Source organism: Rhinoraja longicauda, chromosome 13 (genome assembly GCF_053455715.1).
Source record: "Rhinoraja longicauda isolate Sanriku21f chromosome 13, sRhiLon1.1, whole genome shotgun sequence".
Taxonomy (NCBI): Eukaryota; Metazoa; Chordata; class Chondrichthyes; order Rajiformes; family Arhynchobatidae; genus Rhinoraja; species Rhinoraja longicauda.
Genome location: NC_135965.1, coordinates 14276328 through 14292719, shown reverse-complemented (window position 1 = coordinate 14292719; position 16392 = coordinate 14276328). Strand labels below are relative to the sequence as shown.

General features: G+C 40.9%; 2 protein-coding genes across 4 annotated transcripts in view; one reads left to right on the top strand and one right to left on the bottom strand.

Annotated features, from left to right (window-relative positions):
- The window catches only part of pcolce2b (procollagen C-endopeptidase enhancer 2b), a 48621-nt gene extending 46486 nt beyond the window's left edge, over positions 1 to 2135 (top strand). For all 3 annotated transcript variants that reach the window (XM_078410422.1, XM_078410420.1, XM_078410421.1), the window contains one exon: positions 1558 to 2135. In XM_078410422.1, the coding sequence (XP_078266548.1) occupies positions 1558 to 1688 (131 nt within the window). In that variant the 3' untranslated portion in view covers positions 1689 to 2135. The remainder of the gene's footprint in view (positions 1 to 1557) is intronic.
- Positions 108 to 16392, bottom strand: part of trpc1 (transient receptor potential cation channel, subfamily C, member 1) — a 71424-nt gene continuing 55139 nt past the window's right edge. Inside the window, exons 11-13 of the mRNA XM_078410416.1 lie at positions 12654 to 12855; positions 8051 to 8245; positions 108 to 7159 (exon numbers count right to left, since the gene is read on the bottom strand). Coding sequence (XP_078266542.1) covers positions 6932 to 7159; positions 8051 to 8245; positions 12654 to 12855 — 625 coding nt within the window. The 3' untranslated portion in view covers positions 108 to 6931. The remainder of the gene's footprint in view (positions 7160 to 8050; positions 8246 to 12653; positions 12856 to 16392) is intronic.

The window sequence follows — 16392 nt, the reverse complement described above, 5'->3', positions numbered from 1 at the left end:
GCCCTGCATTTGTTCCTGAATAGCCCCAATCGGAGCTTAAATGCTTGAGGGAACGAAGAGGAATAATCATCGGGGCAGTAGAGTTTGGCTTTTAAAATCACCTTGACTGCAGGAAACAGGAAAGATTGAAGGTGTTAAGAAAAAAGATGCAGGCAAATAGAATTAGTGTAGATAGGTAAGGCGGTATGGACACAGCCAGCAGAAGGGCCTGTCTCTGTTCTGACCAAAAAAGGAATAATTATGAAAAGTATCTCCAAAACTCTCCTTACTGTTTTAATCATCATTTTAAATTTACAAAGCCTTTTCACTTTCACTCTTCAGTTTAAACAAATTTTAATTATAATATAATCGTACATGCTCTAGTTTTAATGGATATTGAAAAATGCAGAGAGTAACTGTGTCTTGTATACATTTATCGTGGCTCCTTGGCTCTCCAAAGTAGGTGCTTATTTATAAATCCAAACTTCATTCAGCATTGCTTTAAGGTCAGATCCATTGATATCGCCCCTTTCATTCAAATACAGCATCCAACCATTTGATTTATTTCATATATTCCATTATTTATCCCATTTTCCATTATTTACATTAAATTGCATTTACCACTATTAGCCTATTTAACGTGTTCCTGAAGTAATTACACTTCTTGCTCATTATCAGTTTCTACCCATGTATGATCAGTAAGAGTCAAGATTGTAGTTCCAACATCTTAAGACAAAACTTCTGTTCAACGCAGAGATAGCCCCCAACCCTACCACTGTTCTCTTTCCAAGTTTAAATGCTTAAAAGATTTTACCGTAACACTTTCACCACATTTTTTATATTCCCAATGATTATCTTAAGCATGGTGGTCCTGTTTGATAACTTTAATTAAAATGTCTCATATAACTGTTTATTTCATTAAACTTTGCCTCCATCCCCCAACATCCAGAATTACCTCCCTTGAAAATTCTTGATCCTTTTGCCTTCACGCTAATGATACACCTGGTGGTTATTTTTTAATTATTCAGTTACTTTTCCTGAAAAAAAATCAAACATTTCTGGTGCAGTAAGAGAGAGAACAATCGCAGAACTGAGTACTGTACGGTGTTTCTAACGTAAAGAAACATTCCTACAGACTTACCCTCACACCACCATTCCTCCATTTGGATAGTATCGTTCTATGCAGTCACAATACAGCCCAAGTCTTCCACTTGTGTTGCTGTCACTGTCATTGAGATTATTCCCTTCGTATTTAAAGCGCCAAGCAGTGGCCTGTGGTCACAGTTTCTGTCTCCCCGAGCTCATTTTCGTTTCTATTTCTCTTTGCCCTTCACCTTCAATTATCACATTCTGGAGAATAAATGCAGAAATCCCTTCTCATGTATTGCGCTGCAGCCTCAGGCTAACAGCTGCTCAATTATAACACCTCTCCACTCAAAGACTGCCTTCCATCTACAAATGTATAAATACTATCCATGAACACAGAGGTTCCATTGCTATCAATGAGTTAATTCTTAATACCTCAAACTACTCAAAGATAAGGTTCTGCTTTTGAAGTAATCTTTCTGTTATTCACAGGACTGAACTACATTTTCATGGGACAGGTGGATGAAGCAGGTCGAGGCACAGTACTTCCTAATAGCCTTGTCATGCCCTATAGATCAAAGAATCAAAAGTTCCTCAACATCTTGAAAAACAGACGATGCTGAACACACTATGTCAACAGTGACTTTATTTTCTATTCATGATGCAAGAAACCGTTCTGATTTTTTCCCTTAATTTGTTACAAAGTGCTCTTCCTAATCTATAAGGGACATACTGTTGGCAAATAGAAGTAATCAAGTCTGGAATATGTCTAATTTAAGTGCTCCCATGAGTTTGGATGTTTCCTCTAGCTATTTTAATCCTTGAACGAATAGAGAAAAAGTCTGGACAGAAAAATTATCCCCAAATTCAGCCTGGCTTTGGAACAGTCTATTTATAACAATGATGACAGAGATTGATCCAATGTTTATCTTATATACCTATATCATAATAGATGGTTTTAAGTGCAATAACAATGTACAGCAGCAAATGTGTGATGTATTGAGATTAATTTGTTTTAATCTTGATTTATTTGATTCTGTTTCTTCAACTGTCACTGTTTGCATAATATCTGCTGCTTAATAAAAAAAAGTTATATTTGGAACTGTTGAATGTCACCACTTCAAAATCGCCAAGGATAAATGTCTCGTGCGTTCGTGACTTGAAAGGACTAAAGTTCTTGTGCTCCATTTCTCCTCTCCACTCCAACCACTCCAACATGAAGAAAACAAAGGAACATTTGGCAGCAAGTCGATACTGATGGCAGAGTATTATGTTGTTACACAGACCTCTCATTTCAGTTGGTAATTCACCAAGACTTCGGCGAATATAGTCCTGTCAAATGGCCACACATGCATCTGATAACATTTAATGCAGAGAAATGTAAAGCGATACATTTTGGTTGGAAAAATGGAGAAGTAATATAACCTAAGTTCTAAAGAGAATGCAGTCCGCCATGTCTGAGGGACTTCGTGTCACAATGAGACCAAAGCAAAGTTGATACTAAGCCTTGCTAAAACATTGGTGCATCCTCGGCGCTGTCCCGTTTTACACATTGCGCTGGAATAAGGGAATGCCGGGGCTACCTGAAGTTAGAGAAATCCAGAGTAATACCACAGGGCTGTAAGCTGCCCAAGCAAAATATGAGATGCTGTTCCTCCAATTTGCATTTATGTAAGCTGCCCAAGCGAACCCTCACTCTCTATCCCACTCCCACTCAAGTCGCACCAGCTTCTCGTTTACACCCAACAAACAGCTAACAATGGCCTGTTTCCTTTATCATCGTTACTTTTTTGCATATCTTTCATTCAGTGTTCTTTATCTCTCTACATCATCGTCTATATCTCTTGTTTCCCTTTTCCTTAACCAGTCTGAATAAGGGTCTCGACCCGAAACATCACCCATTCCTTCTGTCCAGAGATGCTGCCTTCAGATTTGACCCTAGTGTCTTCAAACAAGTCTGTCTGATTCCATTCTGCACAAATCAGAGAACAATTATTTCGCTTTTCAATAAGAAATCATCAGAAACACCTGAGTTTGTTATTGCACATTTGACGGCTTTAGACAGAATTTCTTTTGCAACTTTGGCCAAAAGTGTCAGTATCAAAAAAATCAAGAACCCAAAGCCAATGGAGTCATATTCAAACCGGCAAGGCAATTTGAAGATACTGAAGCGAGAAAAATGGCTGTCCTGGAAAGCACGTCAAAATGCCCAAGCACACTTGAAAAAGTGTACGGAGCACTCATGACAATTGCTCCTGGCTCAGTTGAATCTGAAAGATTTCTTAGTGCTGCTGGCCTCCATCACAAAATTGCACACATCATTGTGTGATGAGACCGTTGATACTCTGTTGTTTTTGAGATCTCACCTAATAACAGTACAAATAAAGTAGTTCTACGCTTGTGAAGTAAAGGTAAATTTGTCAAGAAAGAATAATTTGAAAAATCAGGAAAATGTGGTTTTTGAGAATTAATCATTTTAATGGGGCAAATTGATTAATTAATGATTAATCTATTTTTCAAAATTAATCAGTTAACCAGAAAGCAGCCGTACGCTAAACCTTTCCTATCTATGTACCTGTCCAAATGTCCTTTAAATGTTGTTATAATCCTTGCCTCAACTATCATCTCTGGCAGCTCGTTCCAGTTACCCACCACCCATTTTGTGCAAAGGATGCCCTCAGGATATCATTACATTTTTCTTCTCTCATCTAAAACCAATGTCCTCGTGTTTCTTAATTCCCCTATTCCGGATAAAAAGACGCTTTGCATTCATCCTATCTATTCCTCATATAATTTTACACACCTCTATAAGCTCATCCCTCAGCTTTCTGCACTCCAAAGAATATAGTCCGAGCCTGCCCAATAGCTCAGACTCAAATCTTGGCAACATCCATTTGTTAATTTTGTGGTATTATACATTCTGACTCAAGAGCAACTTGTAATTTTTATAAGTATAACAGTAAAAGTAGATTCTACTGCTTCATAACTCAATTACCCTCTGAAATAACCAATGGGCATGGGCAATACAAAGTTTAATTTCAGAGTGTAAGACCATAGCCTATACATTTTCGTGAAACAATTTGTTAAAATGGCCCTTCAAGATGTCATCAAATGTGCATCAAATGTGCATCAAAATATAATTGTCAGATTTTAAATGGGCAAAGAAAGACAAAATGCTGGAGTATCCCAGCGGGTCAGACTGCATCTCTGGAGAACATGGATAAGGTGAGTTTTGAGACAAGACCCTTCTTTACACTCATTTTAAGTGTGATTTAAATTTTAAATGGGTGAATCTTGACTTTGGACATGGGCACACAAGAAAGCAAACTGAAAGTAAATGGAATGTAATCAGCAGCAGATGTGATACTAATGCTTTGTGACACTGCACTGGCTAAATTTCACACACTACTGCTACTTGAGCAGCCAAGTACCTGCCACATAAGAACATCATCAAAACATACTGAAGAACAAGATGTCAGACAAGTTCCACGTTTTTCGTAAATGCTGCTGTATTAAAAACTTAGTATAAAGCTTCTTAGTTTAACAACAAATCATAACTGAACCTTAAGTTTTCAGACCAGATGCATTATTTATAGCAACATCCAAAATACAACTCATATAATGTTCAAGTTATTAAGTCAATTTGCTGTGATACCCAAACACTATATCTATTATGCTAACATATTAGGGAAAGGTCAGCTGCATGGATCAACTAAGAAGATCCATTTTAAGTTTGTTTTTAAGAGATCACATTTTAAACCTCACCTGAGAAAGGTACTTCTTAATGAGGACTTCGATCTCTCATTCTTGACAGTGGGAAAAAAAGTTAAAATATGCATTACATTTAAATAAAACACAAGTTAAAGAAAATATTTTACTTAACAGCATAGAGCACACCTACCATATTAGTGCACATGTGTAGAACGCTGCAGTTTGGTAACTATACATACGAGAAGGTTCAAATTGCATTGTCGACTTAGTAAAGGCAAACTTAGTAAAGGTGCCGAAAAAGGCAAACATCAGCAATCTGAACGACTACGGCCCGGTTGCCCTCACACCGATAATTATGAAGTGCTTTGAAAGGTTGGTCCTCTCCCACATCAAAGCCACCATCCCTGCCCCACTAGACCCACATCAGTTCACATACAGAGCAAATAGATCCACAGAGGACACCATCTCTATGGCTCTTCATACCGTCCTGACTCACCTGGAGAGTCAGGGCATTTACGTGAGGATGCTATTTATAGAGTATAGCTCTGCCATCCCCACCAAGCTCACCTCCTAACTCCACCAGCTAGGCCTCAGCTCGTCTATGTGCAACTGGATCCTGAATTTCCTGACGGAACGCCCCCAGGCAGTGAAAATGGGCCTCCACATGTCTTCCACTACCACTTACTGGCACACCGCAGGGTTGTGTATTGAGCCCCATCCTCTACTCCTTCTTCGCACATGACTGTGTTCCTGCATTCGCCACCAACACCATCGTCAAATTTGTGGATGACACAACAGTGATCGGGCTGATCTCCAACGGTGATGAATCAGCCTTCAGAGCGGAGGTGCAGAACCTGGCAACCTGTCCCTAAACACATCAAAAACAAGGAATACGCTCCAGTCTTCATCAACGGGGCCGAAGTGGTGAGTGTGTCCAGCTTCAGGTTTCTGGGCACACACATTTCAGAGGACCTCACATGATCCACCAACACCGCTGCGCTAATCAAGAAAGCACTGCAACGGCTGTTTTTCCTGAGAACGCTAAAAAGGCCGGTCTGCCTCAACAGCTACTGATGACCTTGTACCGCTGCACCACAGAGAGCATACTGACATACGGCATCTATGTGTGGTATCTCAGCTGCACGGCAGCGGATAGGAGAGCTCCTCAGCGGGTCATCTGCAGAGCGCAGAGGATCATTGGGACACAGCTACCAGCCCTGGAGGACATCTACAACGCACGCTGCCTCAGGAAAGCCACCAGCATCTACAAGGACTCCACACACCCATGCCACCGTCTGTTTGAACTACTTCCATCTGGCAGACGGTACAAGGCTTTCTACGCCCGCACCTCCAGACTAAGGAACAGCTTTATCCCTAGAGCTATAGCTGCTCTGAATCGGACCAGCTGAGAGCCCGCCATGATCTGTCTCTGCCCCCAGGGTCATTTGGCACAATTGACCCCTGCATGAACTTTTTTGCACTTTACCTTGTTTCCTTTTTTTCACCCCCCCCCCCATTGTTGTTTTGTTTTCACCGTGATTTATTTATTTATTTTATAGCATCGATATGGAAGTGGCATTCTTAATCTCGATGTACTTGTACAATGACAATAAAGATATTGTATTGTATTGTAAAGGCTTTCCAACATTTGCAATTTTTGTCCACAATTTTAATGAAAATATTAACTTTCTGTCAACTCTTGTCTTTGTTAAAACAGCTTACCTATGTCATGGAAACCTGATAATATATCAGTTGCCAATATAAAGGCCAATTTCACCCCCATAACATTCAACTGCCTGATCAAAGTGGGATTCCAATGCATTTTTAGAATGTTCCATCTAACCAAAGTTTCTTCAAAGGAAATAAATATCAGGTCATCTCCAAAATGGCAAAGTGACACTATCTATTTATGAGAAGTGATTTACAATTGTATTACTGCGTTTTAATTCAGCAGAAACCAGACAGATGGTAATTGTCCCAAAATGTTCACTTATAAATTGTGTTAAATAGGATATTGATTAAGCAGGAAATTGATTAAATAAAAAGCATTTGGCATGAATGATGATGGCCAAAGTAGGTCTTTTACATGATAGGATGCTCAGAATGTTATGACAATATACATCAGTATCAAGTCCATTGAAACCTGGGATACATCTTAGTTCCGTGAATAGAACATGGCGTATTTTGCTGTCCTGAAACCAAGAATGTCTCTCATTTCATTGCGGAATTTGGAAAGGTCTTGTCGTAGTTCATTCAGGTTCTCTTCAGTGGCCTGGTCTGTGCTGTGCATCTTCTGCCTCATAGCAGTAAGGTAACGATGAACCAAGCAACACATTACCTTTTGGTAATTTTCATCTCGCTTATGCTTGAGGGTCTTCCATTCCTGATTAGATTTTAAAAATTATATAAAGGTAGTTATCTTTCAACAGCGATGAATAAATACATGTAGAAACCCTTCAAGATGCTCAAAGCCAAAATCCTTAATAAAGCTTTTGGATATTCATTCTTAAACTTCTTTTGACTGAGTCTCAAATTCCACCCAGTGGAATTTTGCTCCAGTGAAGAACTTTGTTAGGTTTTGCAATGTTAAAGATACTCCAAAAACTCATTCTGTTATTGTTGATAGCAATTACATTGTTTCTGAAGGGGGATGGAGTAAGCTTCCCTTGTTTGCTGAGCATGATACATATATGATTTGGCTAACTTAATAAATGCTTCGCAGTAAATGGACAACATAAAGCATATCATATCCGTTGGATTCCTTGGAGCATAGCAATCAACTCAACCTGCTTTTTCTTTTGTAAAATAGTAAAAAAGTTTATAGATAAACAGCTCCTTAATACTCCTAAAAAAATGTTATTCTGCCCAATTAAACCCGATTGGTCACATTTTAAGTTAAAAGATAAATGATTAACTTGGGAATAAGCAGCCTTCTTAGTACAGTCAAATATAATGAATGTAAGCCTATGGTATGAACCACAAGGATCTCTATACTACCTGAAGGCTACATGATGACTTGGTTAGGTCAAAATACCATTTAAATATCAGCTCGCTTCGCATATATCCCAAGCAGTATAGAGATAGAGGTTTTTTTGCTAGAAATATGTAAATACAGCAAAGAATTAATCACAACTCCACAGATGTCACAATGTCTAGGGTATTCACTTAACACAGAGGTGAGCGTCCCATTATTAGGCGCATATTTTCTCAATGCTATCCAAGCATCATTCTTTCCTAACATTCAGCACTCATAATTTTCAAAATGTTTACTTACTTTAAGGCTGTTTTGTCTTTTCACCTTTCCAGTGCTGGTATGAGAGCAGATCCATTTATTGAGACTCGTAAAGAGATAGCAAATGTTTTTTGGAGAAGGGATGATGTTGAATGGTGGGGGCAAAGTACATTTGTCATCAAAGTAGCTCAGCCACAACTTTGCACGGGCAAACTTCCACTCCTTGTCCTCGTGATTCTTATTTGGGAGCGGGGGGGGGGGGGGGGGGGAGGAAATGCAATGAAAAAAAACATTAAACACTATAATTCATCAAAACATTAAGACACCAAACAGGTCCATTGGCATAGAAACACCGAAATTGTATAATCAAGAGTCAGGAGTGTTTTATTGTCATATGTACTGAAAAAGAACAACCAAATTCTTACTTGCAGCACCAGCACAATAGATTGCTGTAAGAAACATCAGATGACACTCCACGAGCTCCAATAGTAGGGCCATGATGTCCACATATCTGATACAAGCAAGTGCTCCAGTCCAAACTTTGTCATGATAAATGACTGTCAGGGGACTGGTAGACTAGTGCAAGGACATCCTCACTGATTCATGGGAATCTCTTGACCCAAGACCACTGGTAAACTACTGCAAGGACATCCACACTGATTCATGGGAATCTCTTGACCCAAGACCACTCATCTATTGAAGCACAAGGGAAGGAAACGAATGCAGTCTTACTGTGAACCACTCAATGGAAGGAACACAAAACCCAGCCACCTTCCTGGCTTGTTCACCTTCAAAGGACATTGTAATCACCTCAGTACCCACAGAAATGGCCCAGACGCAAACCATTCTCAACCACAAATATCTGTCAAAAAAAGGTAATATTAAGCAGAAACAAGGAACTGCAGATGCTGATTTACAAAAGTAGATTCAAAGTGCTGGAGTAACTCAGCAGGTCAGGCAGCACCTCTGGAAAACATGGATAGGTGACGTTTCAGTTCGAGACCCTTCTTCAGTCTTAGGAGTAGAAAAGCAGGCATATAGTAAGCTGGCCTTCACAGATCAGGGCATTGAGTATGAGAGTCAGGATGTCATGATGCAGCTATATTGGACTTTGGTTAGGCCATTTTTGGAATATTACGTGCAGCTCTGGTCGTCAAATTACAGTAAAGATGTGGAGGCGTTGGAAAAGGTGCATTAGAGGTTTACCTGAATGTTGCCTGAATTAGGAAGTATTAGCCACAGGGAGAAGTTGGACATACTTGGATTGTTTTCTCTGGAATGCCGGAGGTGTGGAAAGACCTGATGTCACCTATTTGTGTTCTCCAGAGATGCTGCCTGACCCGCTGAGTTACTAAGCACTTTGTGTAATATTAAGCAAGTAGTTTTCAGAAAAAGGTAATTGGATCATAGGATAACAGCCAAAGTCAGTCACATAATGAATTAAAGCACAATCAACTGTTTATAACACAAAATGTTGGAGTAACTTAGCTTAGTTTAGTGACACAGCATGGAAACAGACCCATCAGCCCATCAAGTCCATACGGACCCAACAATTCCCCATACACTAGTTTTCTCTCCTACACACGGGACAATTTATAGAAGCCAATTAACCTACAAACCTGCATGTTTTTGGAATATAGGAGGAAACCGGAGCACCCGGTGAAAACCCACGGGGGCACAGGGAGAATGTACAAACTCCGTACTGACAGCACCCGTGGTCAGGATCAAAACCAGGTCTCTAGTGCTGTGAGGCAGCAACTCTACTGCTGCTCCTCTGTGTCACCCTTAGTCGAGTTCGCCCCGGCACTTGGTGTTTTATGCAAGATTCCAACATCTGCTGTTCCTTGTGTCTCCATCAATTGTTTATGTAGGGACTGGGGAGACTGTAGGAATTTACAAAAAATGATGAAACTCTTCAGGGACACTTCAGCTGCAGCGCTGTGGATGTGATTTGAACGTCATGTGTGGAATGCAACAGGTCACAGTTGACCACTAATCACATAGATTATATAATTTAGATGAGAACCTGGAGGGGTTTGTTCAATTGCCGGAAGAAATTACACAAAATTTTCTTCTTAAAACTTTTCTCTCGGGAAGACAATGAACTGGGAAAACAGGACCTGTAAAAATAAGCAATCATTGTCAAAACAAACAATCTCATGGGAGTTGAGAGTTTGATGAATGTGATTCTCTTACTTCTTACATATTTGCTCAGAGGCAAGTACATCTCCTCGAAAACTGAAAGCAAATTTGATTCTTAAATTCATCCACAATATTTTATTGTTAAAAGGAGGATGTTCATTAAATATTTAAAGTCATTTCAAAATACCATAAAATGCTTGTGTTTAACCAATTTATTTACCGTCAGGACATTTGACAGGTAGATTGGAGGTGACAGTTTGACGGTCAGGTAAGAATGGGAATTTTCGCGATGTTTATGGCCATCAGCCATTACATTTAAAGTGGGCTCCCAACCCAGATATGCAACCCAGAAACCAGATATGCATCTCCCGTACATTTTCGAAGAATGCCCACACACTTTTCACAAAAATCCATTTAACCACTTAAAAAAATCTTTTTTTTAATACAGCTATTAGTAAACTGGAAGTAAATCCAGTTTATGCCTTGTTACAGTGAAGCTTGGTTTTTAAGTAACCCATACAAGATGTTATAGTTCAAAACTCTCAAATACTTACTGACTTGTCAGTGATTTCAGCGAAAATTAGGACGCCGGAGAAGCATTGACAGCATGGGAATTTTGCGATGTTTCCGAAGACTGTGTAATCTCGATCTGACTCGGCATTGTCGTGGTCATTGTCGTCGGGTAAAAGAAAATGTTGCCGATCTGCTACGACTTTGACAGTCGCCAGCAGTCGCCTAAAAAATTGCCTAGTGGAACAGGACCTTTACCTGCACCTGATTTATATCCCTCTCAAATTTTTCCAATCCATAGGCTAATTTCACTTAACTTAATTTTGACCTCGACTTTGCAGCACTGCAAAAGCTTCCGCAGAGAGGTGATGTTGACCAATTGTCCAGCAGAATGTTTGTCTCCTTGCTGCATCACAAGTGTGCTCCCCGCAGTCTTTCAACCGTTTAAAGCTGATGCTGCGTACGGCACTGCACTGACAATGGAAAAGTGGGTGCGTACATCAGAGATGGGTGAAGATGAAGCCACACTTTTCATGAGAAGTAAATAATGGGAAATTTATTCTAGAATGCTAGACATAGGGAATTTTGAATACTGTTGGCAATATATATTCCAAGTAATTTACTTAGGAATTCACAAATCAGTACAATCAACATAAACGTTGATGCACATTTATTCTCTCCATGACTGTTGTTGATGGACCTTATGGAATCAAACAGTGAACTCTGGAACTAAACACCCACATGCATGATTGAACACTTAAAAATGTATTAATCAAATATTTTATCCACAAATACAATATCTTAAGGTTCAAGTTTTGACATTTGACCAAGGTCTGTACAGGAGTCCAATGAGGTGATTCATCCTGAACTTGAGAAACTGGCATATATTCAGCTGTGTAATGTAAAAGAGACTTCTGTTTTCTGCTACGGCCCAGTGGCAGCCATGTGTCTTTGCTTGTATAACACCGTTACATTAAGGCGAAAAGAAACTTTGTAAACTCAGTTTTAGAAACATCTGTCAATATGCTCAATGGGTCACTTTCTTCCAGATACATTAATTTCAACTCAACAAAAGACAGAATATTATCTTTAAAAATTAAATGACAAGAATGTTAGTCGCTATTAAATCTGACTGCATTTTTTTAAAATGAAGGTTCTGATGAAGCGTCTGTGACCCGAAACATCAACTCAGTTTCTCTTTCCACAGACGCTGTTTGACCTCTGTTTTGTTTTCTCTCTGATGCTGGATGTTTAATAAAAATATTTTCAAAGAAAACAGAAATAAAACTGCACAGAGTGGCATGATGTAGAAAACACCTCATTAAAGAGAAAGCGCAGGCATATTTAAAAGGAGGCTAGTAAATATGTGGAGGAGTGAGGAAAAGAATAATTATGGTGATAATGTGAACTGTAGTAAAATTGTGAGGGGCTTTATGTGGAGCATCATTACTATCACAGACATGCTGGGCTGTATATGTCTGCCATGTAAATGCTCCTTAACTTTAATATGCCCAGGAGAGACGACGACTGCAAAAAGTTGTGAAAACTACACAGTCCACCACGGGTTCTGACCTCACCACCATCGAAGGGATTTACCGGAGTCGTTGCCTCAAAAAGGCAGACAGCATCATCAGAGACCCACACCACCCTGGCCCACACTCATTATCACTACTGCTACCGGGAAGAAGGTACAGGAGCCTGAAAACTGTAACATCCAGGTTCAGGGACAGCTTCTTCTCTACAGCCATTAGGCTATTAAACACTACAACCCAAATAAGCTCTGATCTACATAGACTATTATTGTTATTATTGCACTATTTTCTCATTTATTATTTTGTTTACAGTGTGCTTTGCTTACATATTCTGTTTTTGCTGCTGCAAGTAAGAATGTCATTGTCCTATCTGTGACATATGACAATAAAACACTCCTGACTCTTGACATGGAGTACCACCACAGATTTTTTCTTAAATTCTCAATGATCATTCTACTTACAGCTATCATCTGGAAGCTTTTGTGCACCATGGCCACCAGGAGCTTAGTCAGGACAATCACAACCACCACGTTATACGTGCCAATGATGAGTGCCCCAACAAACGACTGCAAGTCATCGGAGTAAGTGAATCTCGTGACAAATAATGCCACGTGTGCCAGGGAGAAAATGTACCAGAACAGGTTGTAGCAAGTCCCAATAAACCTGCAGGAACAAAGAACAGAGAATTAAATCCTGACCTGCCATTTCCAAAAGGATTTAAAAAAGAGAAATCACATTTCCATAAGACACTATCCACCAAATGTAACAGGATTTAGAAACAAGGAACTGTAGATGCTGGTTTACAAAAAAAGACACAAAGTGCCAGAGTAACTCAGCAAGTCAGGCAGCATCTCTGGAGAACATGGATAGATGACATTTTGGGTCGGGACCCTTCTTCAAATTGATTGGGGGGCGGGTGAAAGCTAGAAGAGAGGACGGCAGGAGAAAGCCTGGCAGGTAATAGGTGGCTACAGGTGGGGGGCTTTTAATAGGCAGATGGTTGGACAAAGGCCAGAGATGAAAAGGCAGATGGGAGACAAAAGGATTGAAGATTTGCGAGTTGTGAAGATATGTTGGTGGAAGGGGAGGGGAAAATGAGAAATAGGTGCAAGTCTAGATGGGGCACAGGGGAGGAGGGGGGAAAAAGGGGGAAGGTTTACTTAACTAAAATTGGAGAATTCTATGTTCACACCATAGGATTTAGAGGTTAGAGATACACCATGGAAACAGACCCTTCGGCACAGCGAGTCCAAGCCAGCCACCGATCACCCGTTCACACTCCATCGACTTCTCCAACTTTAGAAAGTTCCTCTGTCCCTCTCTTCCCCTCCCCCTTCCCAGATCTCCCTCTATCTTCCTGTCTCCACCTATATCCTTCCTTTGTCCCACCCCCCTGACATCAGTCTGAGGAAGGGTCTCGACCCAAAACGTCACCCATTCCTTCTCTCCTGAGATGCTGCCTGACCTGCTGAATTACTCCAGCATTTTGTGAATAAACCCGTTCACACTAGTTATCCCACTTTCTCATCTTCTGCCTACACACACAGGGCAATTTACAAAGGCCAATTAACCTACCGATCCATGCATGTTTGAGATGTGGGAGAAAACCAGGGCACCCAGAGGAAAACCCACACTGTCACAGGGAGAATGCACAGGAAGCACCCAAAGTCAGGATTGAACCTGCATCTCTGGTAATGAGGCAGCAGCTCTACCCACTGTGCCACTGTGCTGCCAAACTACCCAAGTGGAATATGAGGTGTTGTTCCTTCAGTTTGCGCGTGGCCTCACTCTGGTAATGGAGAAGGCCCAGGTCCGAAAGGTCAGCATGGGAATGGGAAGAGGAGTTAAAATGGTTAGCAACCAGGATATCCAGTAGGCCTTGGCGGATTGAGTGCAAGGGTTCGGCGAGAAGGTCGCCGAGTCTACGCTTGGTCTTGCCAATGTACAGGAGGTCACATTAGGAACTATGTTGACAGATTAGATAGTGTAGTTGTACCCAAACAACCATTTGAGTGCCTCTACATCTGGGACAGAGAGAGGCAGGGGATACGAATAGTGTGGTAACGTTCATGGTGCACACTATGTGCAGTCGGCAAATTAATCTCTGTCAGTGCAACTTTACACTTGTCAACCAAAAAGCACAGTCATTACTTTTCCTAACATTACCTCCCTTCTCTTTGGGGAAGTAGTTAATCTCTGGCAGGTCTTCATAGTAACACATAGATTAAAAGTGATTGCACATCTTTCCAAGAGAATGCATCTCAGCCATAATGTGACCTCCCATGTTTAACCTCACTAAAGTACAATACTTGGCAGGTTCATAAATCACTCACACCTTAGGTTTTTCACACATGTTGTGCTGCAGAGAGAATCTAACTATAGCAAAATCTGATTCCTCGATTCCAGCATTTAGAATACACAACTGATTTCCTCCTTTCTCCTTATATTGCCCTAGTTTTCTCCTGCCTGCACACATCCTTCATTAAAGATTAAGCAAATTGACGAGACACCAGAAGTTGAAACTCTAATATAGGAACTGTGGGAAACACAAAACGCAAGGGGCCTGACAGGTAAGGCAGAGGAGTTGAGGGCATGGATAGCAACTGGGACATTGTACCCATGACTGAAACCTGGTTAAAGGATGGGCATGACTGGCAGCTCAATGTTCCAGGGTTCAGGAGCTTCAGGAGAGACAGGGGTGAGGGAAAAAGAGGAGGGGGGGTTGCATTGTTGGTTAAGGAGGATGTCACGGCTGTGTTCAAAGGTGACATTATGGACGGTGCATCTAGTGAGGCTATATGGGTGGAGCTGAGGAACAAGAAAGGGATGATAACCTTGTTTGGGGTGTACTATAAACCCCCGAATAGTCAACGGGAATTAGAAGAATAAATGTGCTGGGAGATTGCAGACAGCTGCAGGTCAAAAAAGGTTGCTTGTAGTAGGGGATTTTAACTTTCCCAATATAGACTGGGGAAATCGTAGCGTGAAAGGTTTAAATGGGGTGCAATTCCTCAAAAGTGTTCAGGAGAGTTTTCTTAAGCAGTATGTGGAGGCCCCCAGACGTGAGAGGGCAACGCTGGATCTAGTATTGGGAAATTGGGAAGGGCAAGTTAATAAAGTGTGTGTGGAGGAGCCTTTTGGGACCAGTGACCACAGTTCGATTAGGTTTAAGATAGTTATGGATAGGGACGGAGAGGGTCCATACGTTAAAATGCTCATCTGGGGTAAGGACAACTTTGAGGGTATGAGAGAAGGTCTCGCTCAAGTTGACTGGAGCAGGTTATTTGAGGGGAAAGGAACATCAGACAAGTGGGATCTTTTTAAAAGTGTGCTGACAGAAGCTCAGGATATGTACGTCCCCGTTAGAGTGAAGGGCAAAGCACGCAAACATAAGGAAACTTGGCTGACGTGGGAAATTGAGACATTAGTCAAAAACAAGAAGGATGCATGAAACAGGTATAGGCAGCTGGGATCAAGTGCATCCCTGGAGGAGTTTTGGTAACTAAGGAGCAAACTAAAAAGGAAATCAGAAAAGCAAAAAGGGGCCAGGAGATAGCTCTGGCAGGTAACATAAAATCCCAAAAGATTTTATAAATACATAAGTGGGAAAAGGGTAACTATAGAGAGTGGGACCTCTCAGGAATCAAAGCGGTCACCTCTGTGTGGAGCCACAGGAGATGGGCAAGGTACTAAATGAGTATTTCTCCTCTGTATTTACCGAGGAAAAAGACAGTAGGACGGAGGAAACTGGAAGTGTCTTGAGAGCAGTCAGGGTTACCGTCAAAGTACTGAAGGTACTGTTGTGTTTGAAGGTAGAAAATCTCCAGGGCTTGATCAGATATATCCGCGGACATTGCGGGAAACTAAAGAAGAAATTGCGGGAGCCCTGGTTGAAATTTACGAGTCGTTCTTAAATACAGGAGAGGTGCCGGAAAACTGGAGGGTGGTAAATGTTGTGCCTCTTTTCAAGAAGGGCTACAGGGAAAATGCTGGGAACTATAGGCCGGTGAGCTTAACATCTGTAGTTGTTAAGTTACTGGAGAGTATTCTGAGGGATAGGTTATACAGGCATTTGGATGGACAAGGGCTGATTAGGGATAGTCAGTATGGTTTTGTACGTGGGAGGTCGTGTCTCATAAATCTGATTGATTTCTTTTGAAGAGGTGACCAAAAAGGCTGATGAGAATGAAATGCAGATGT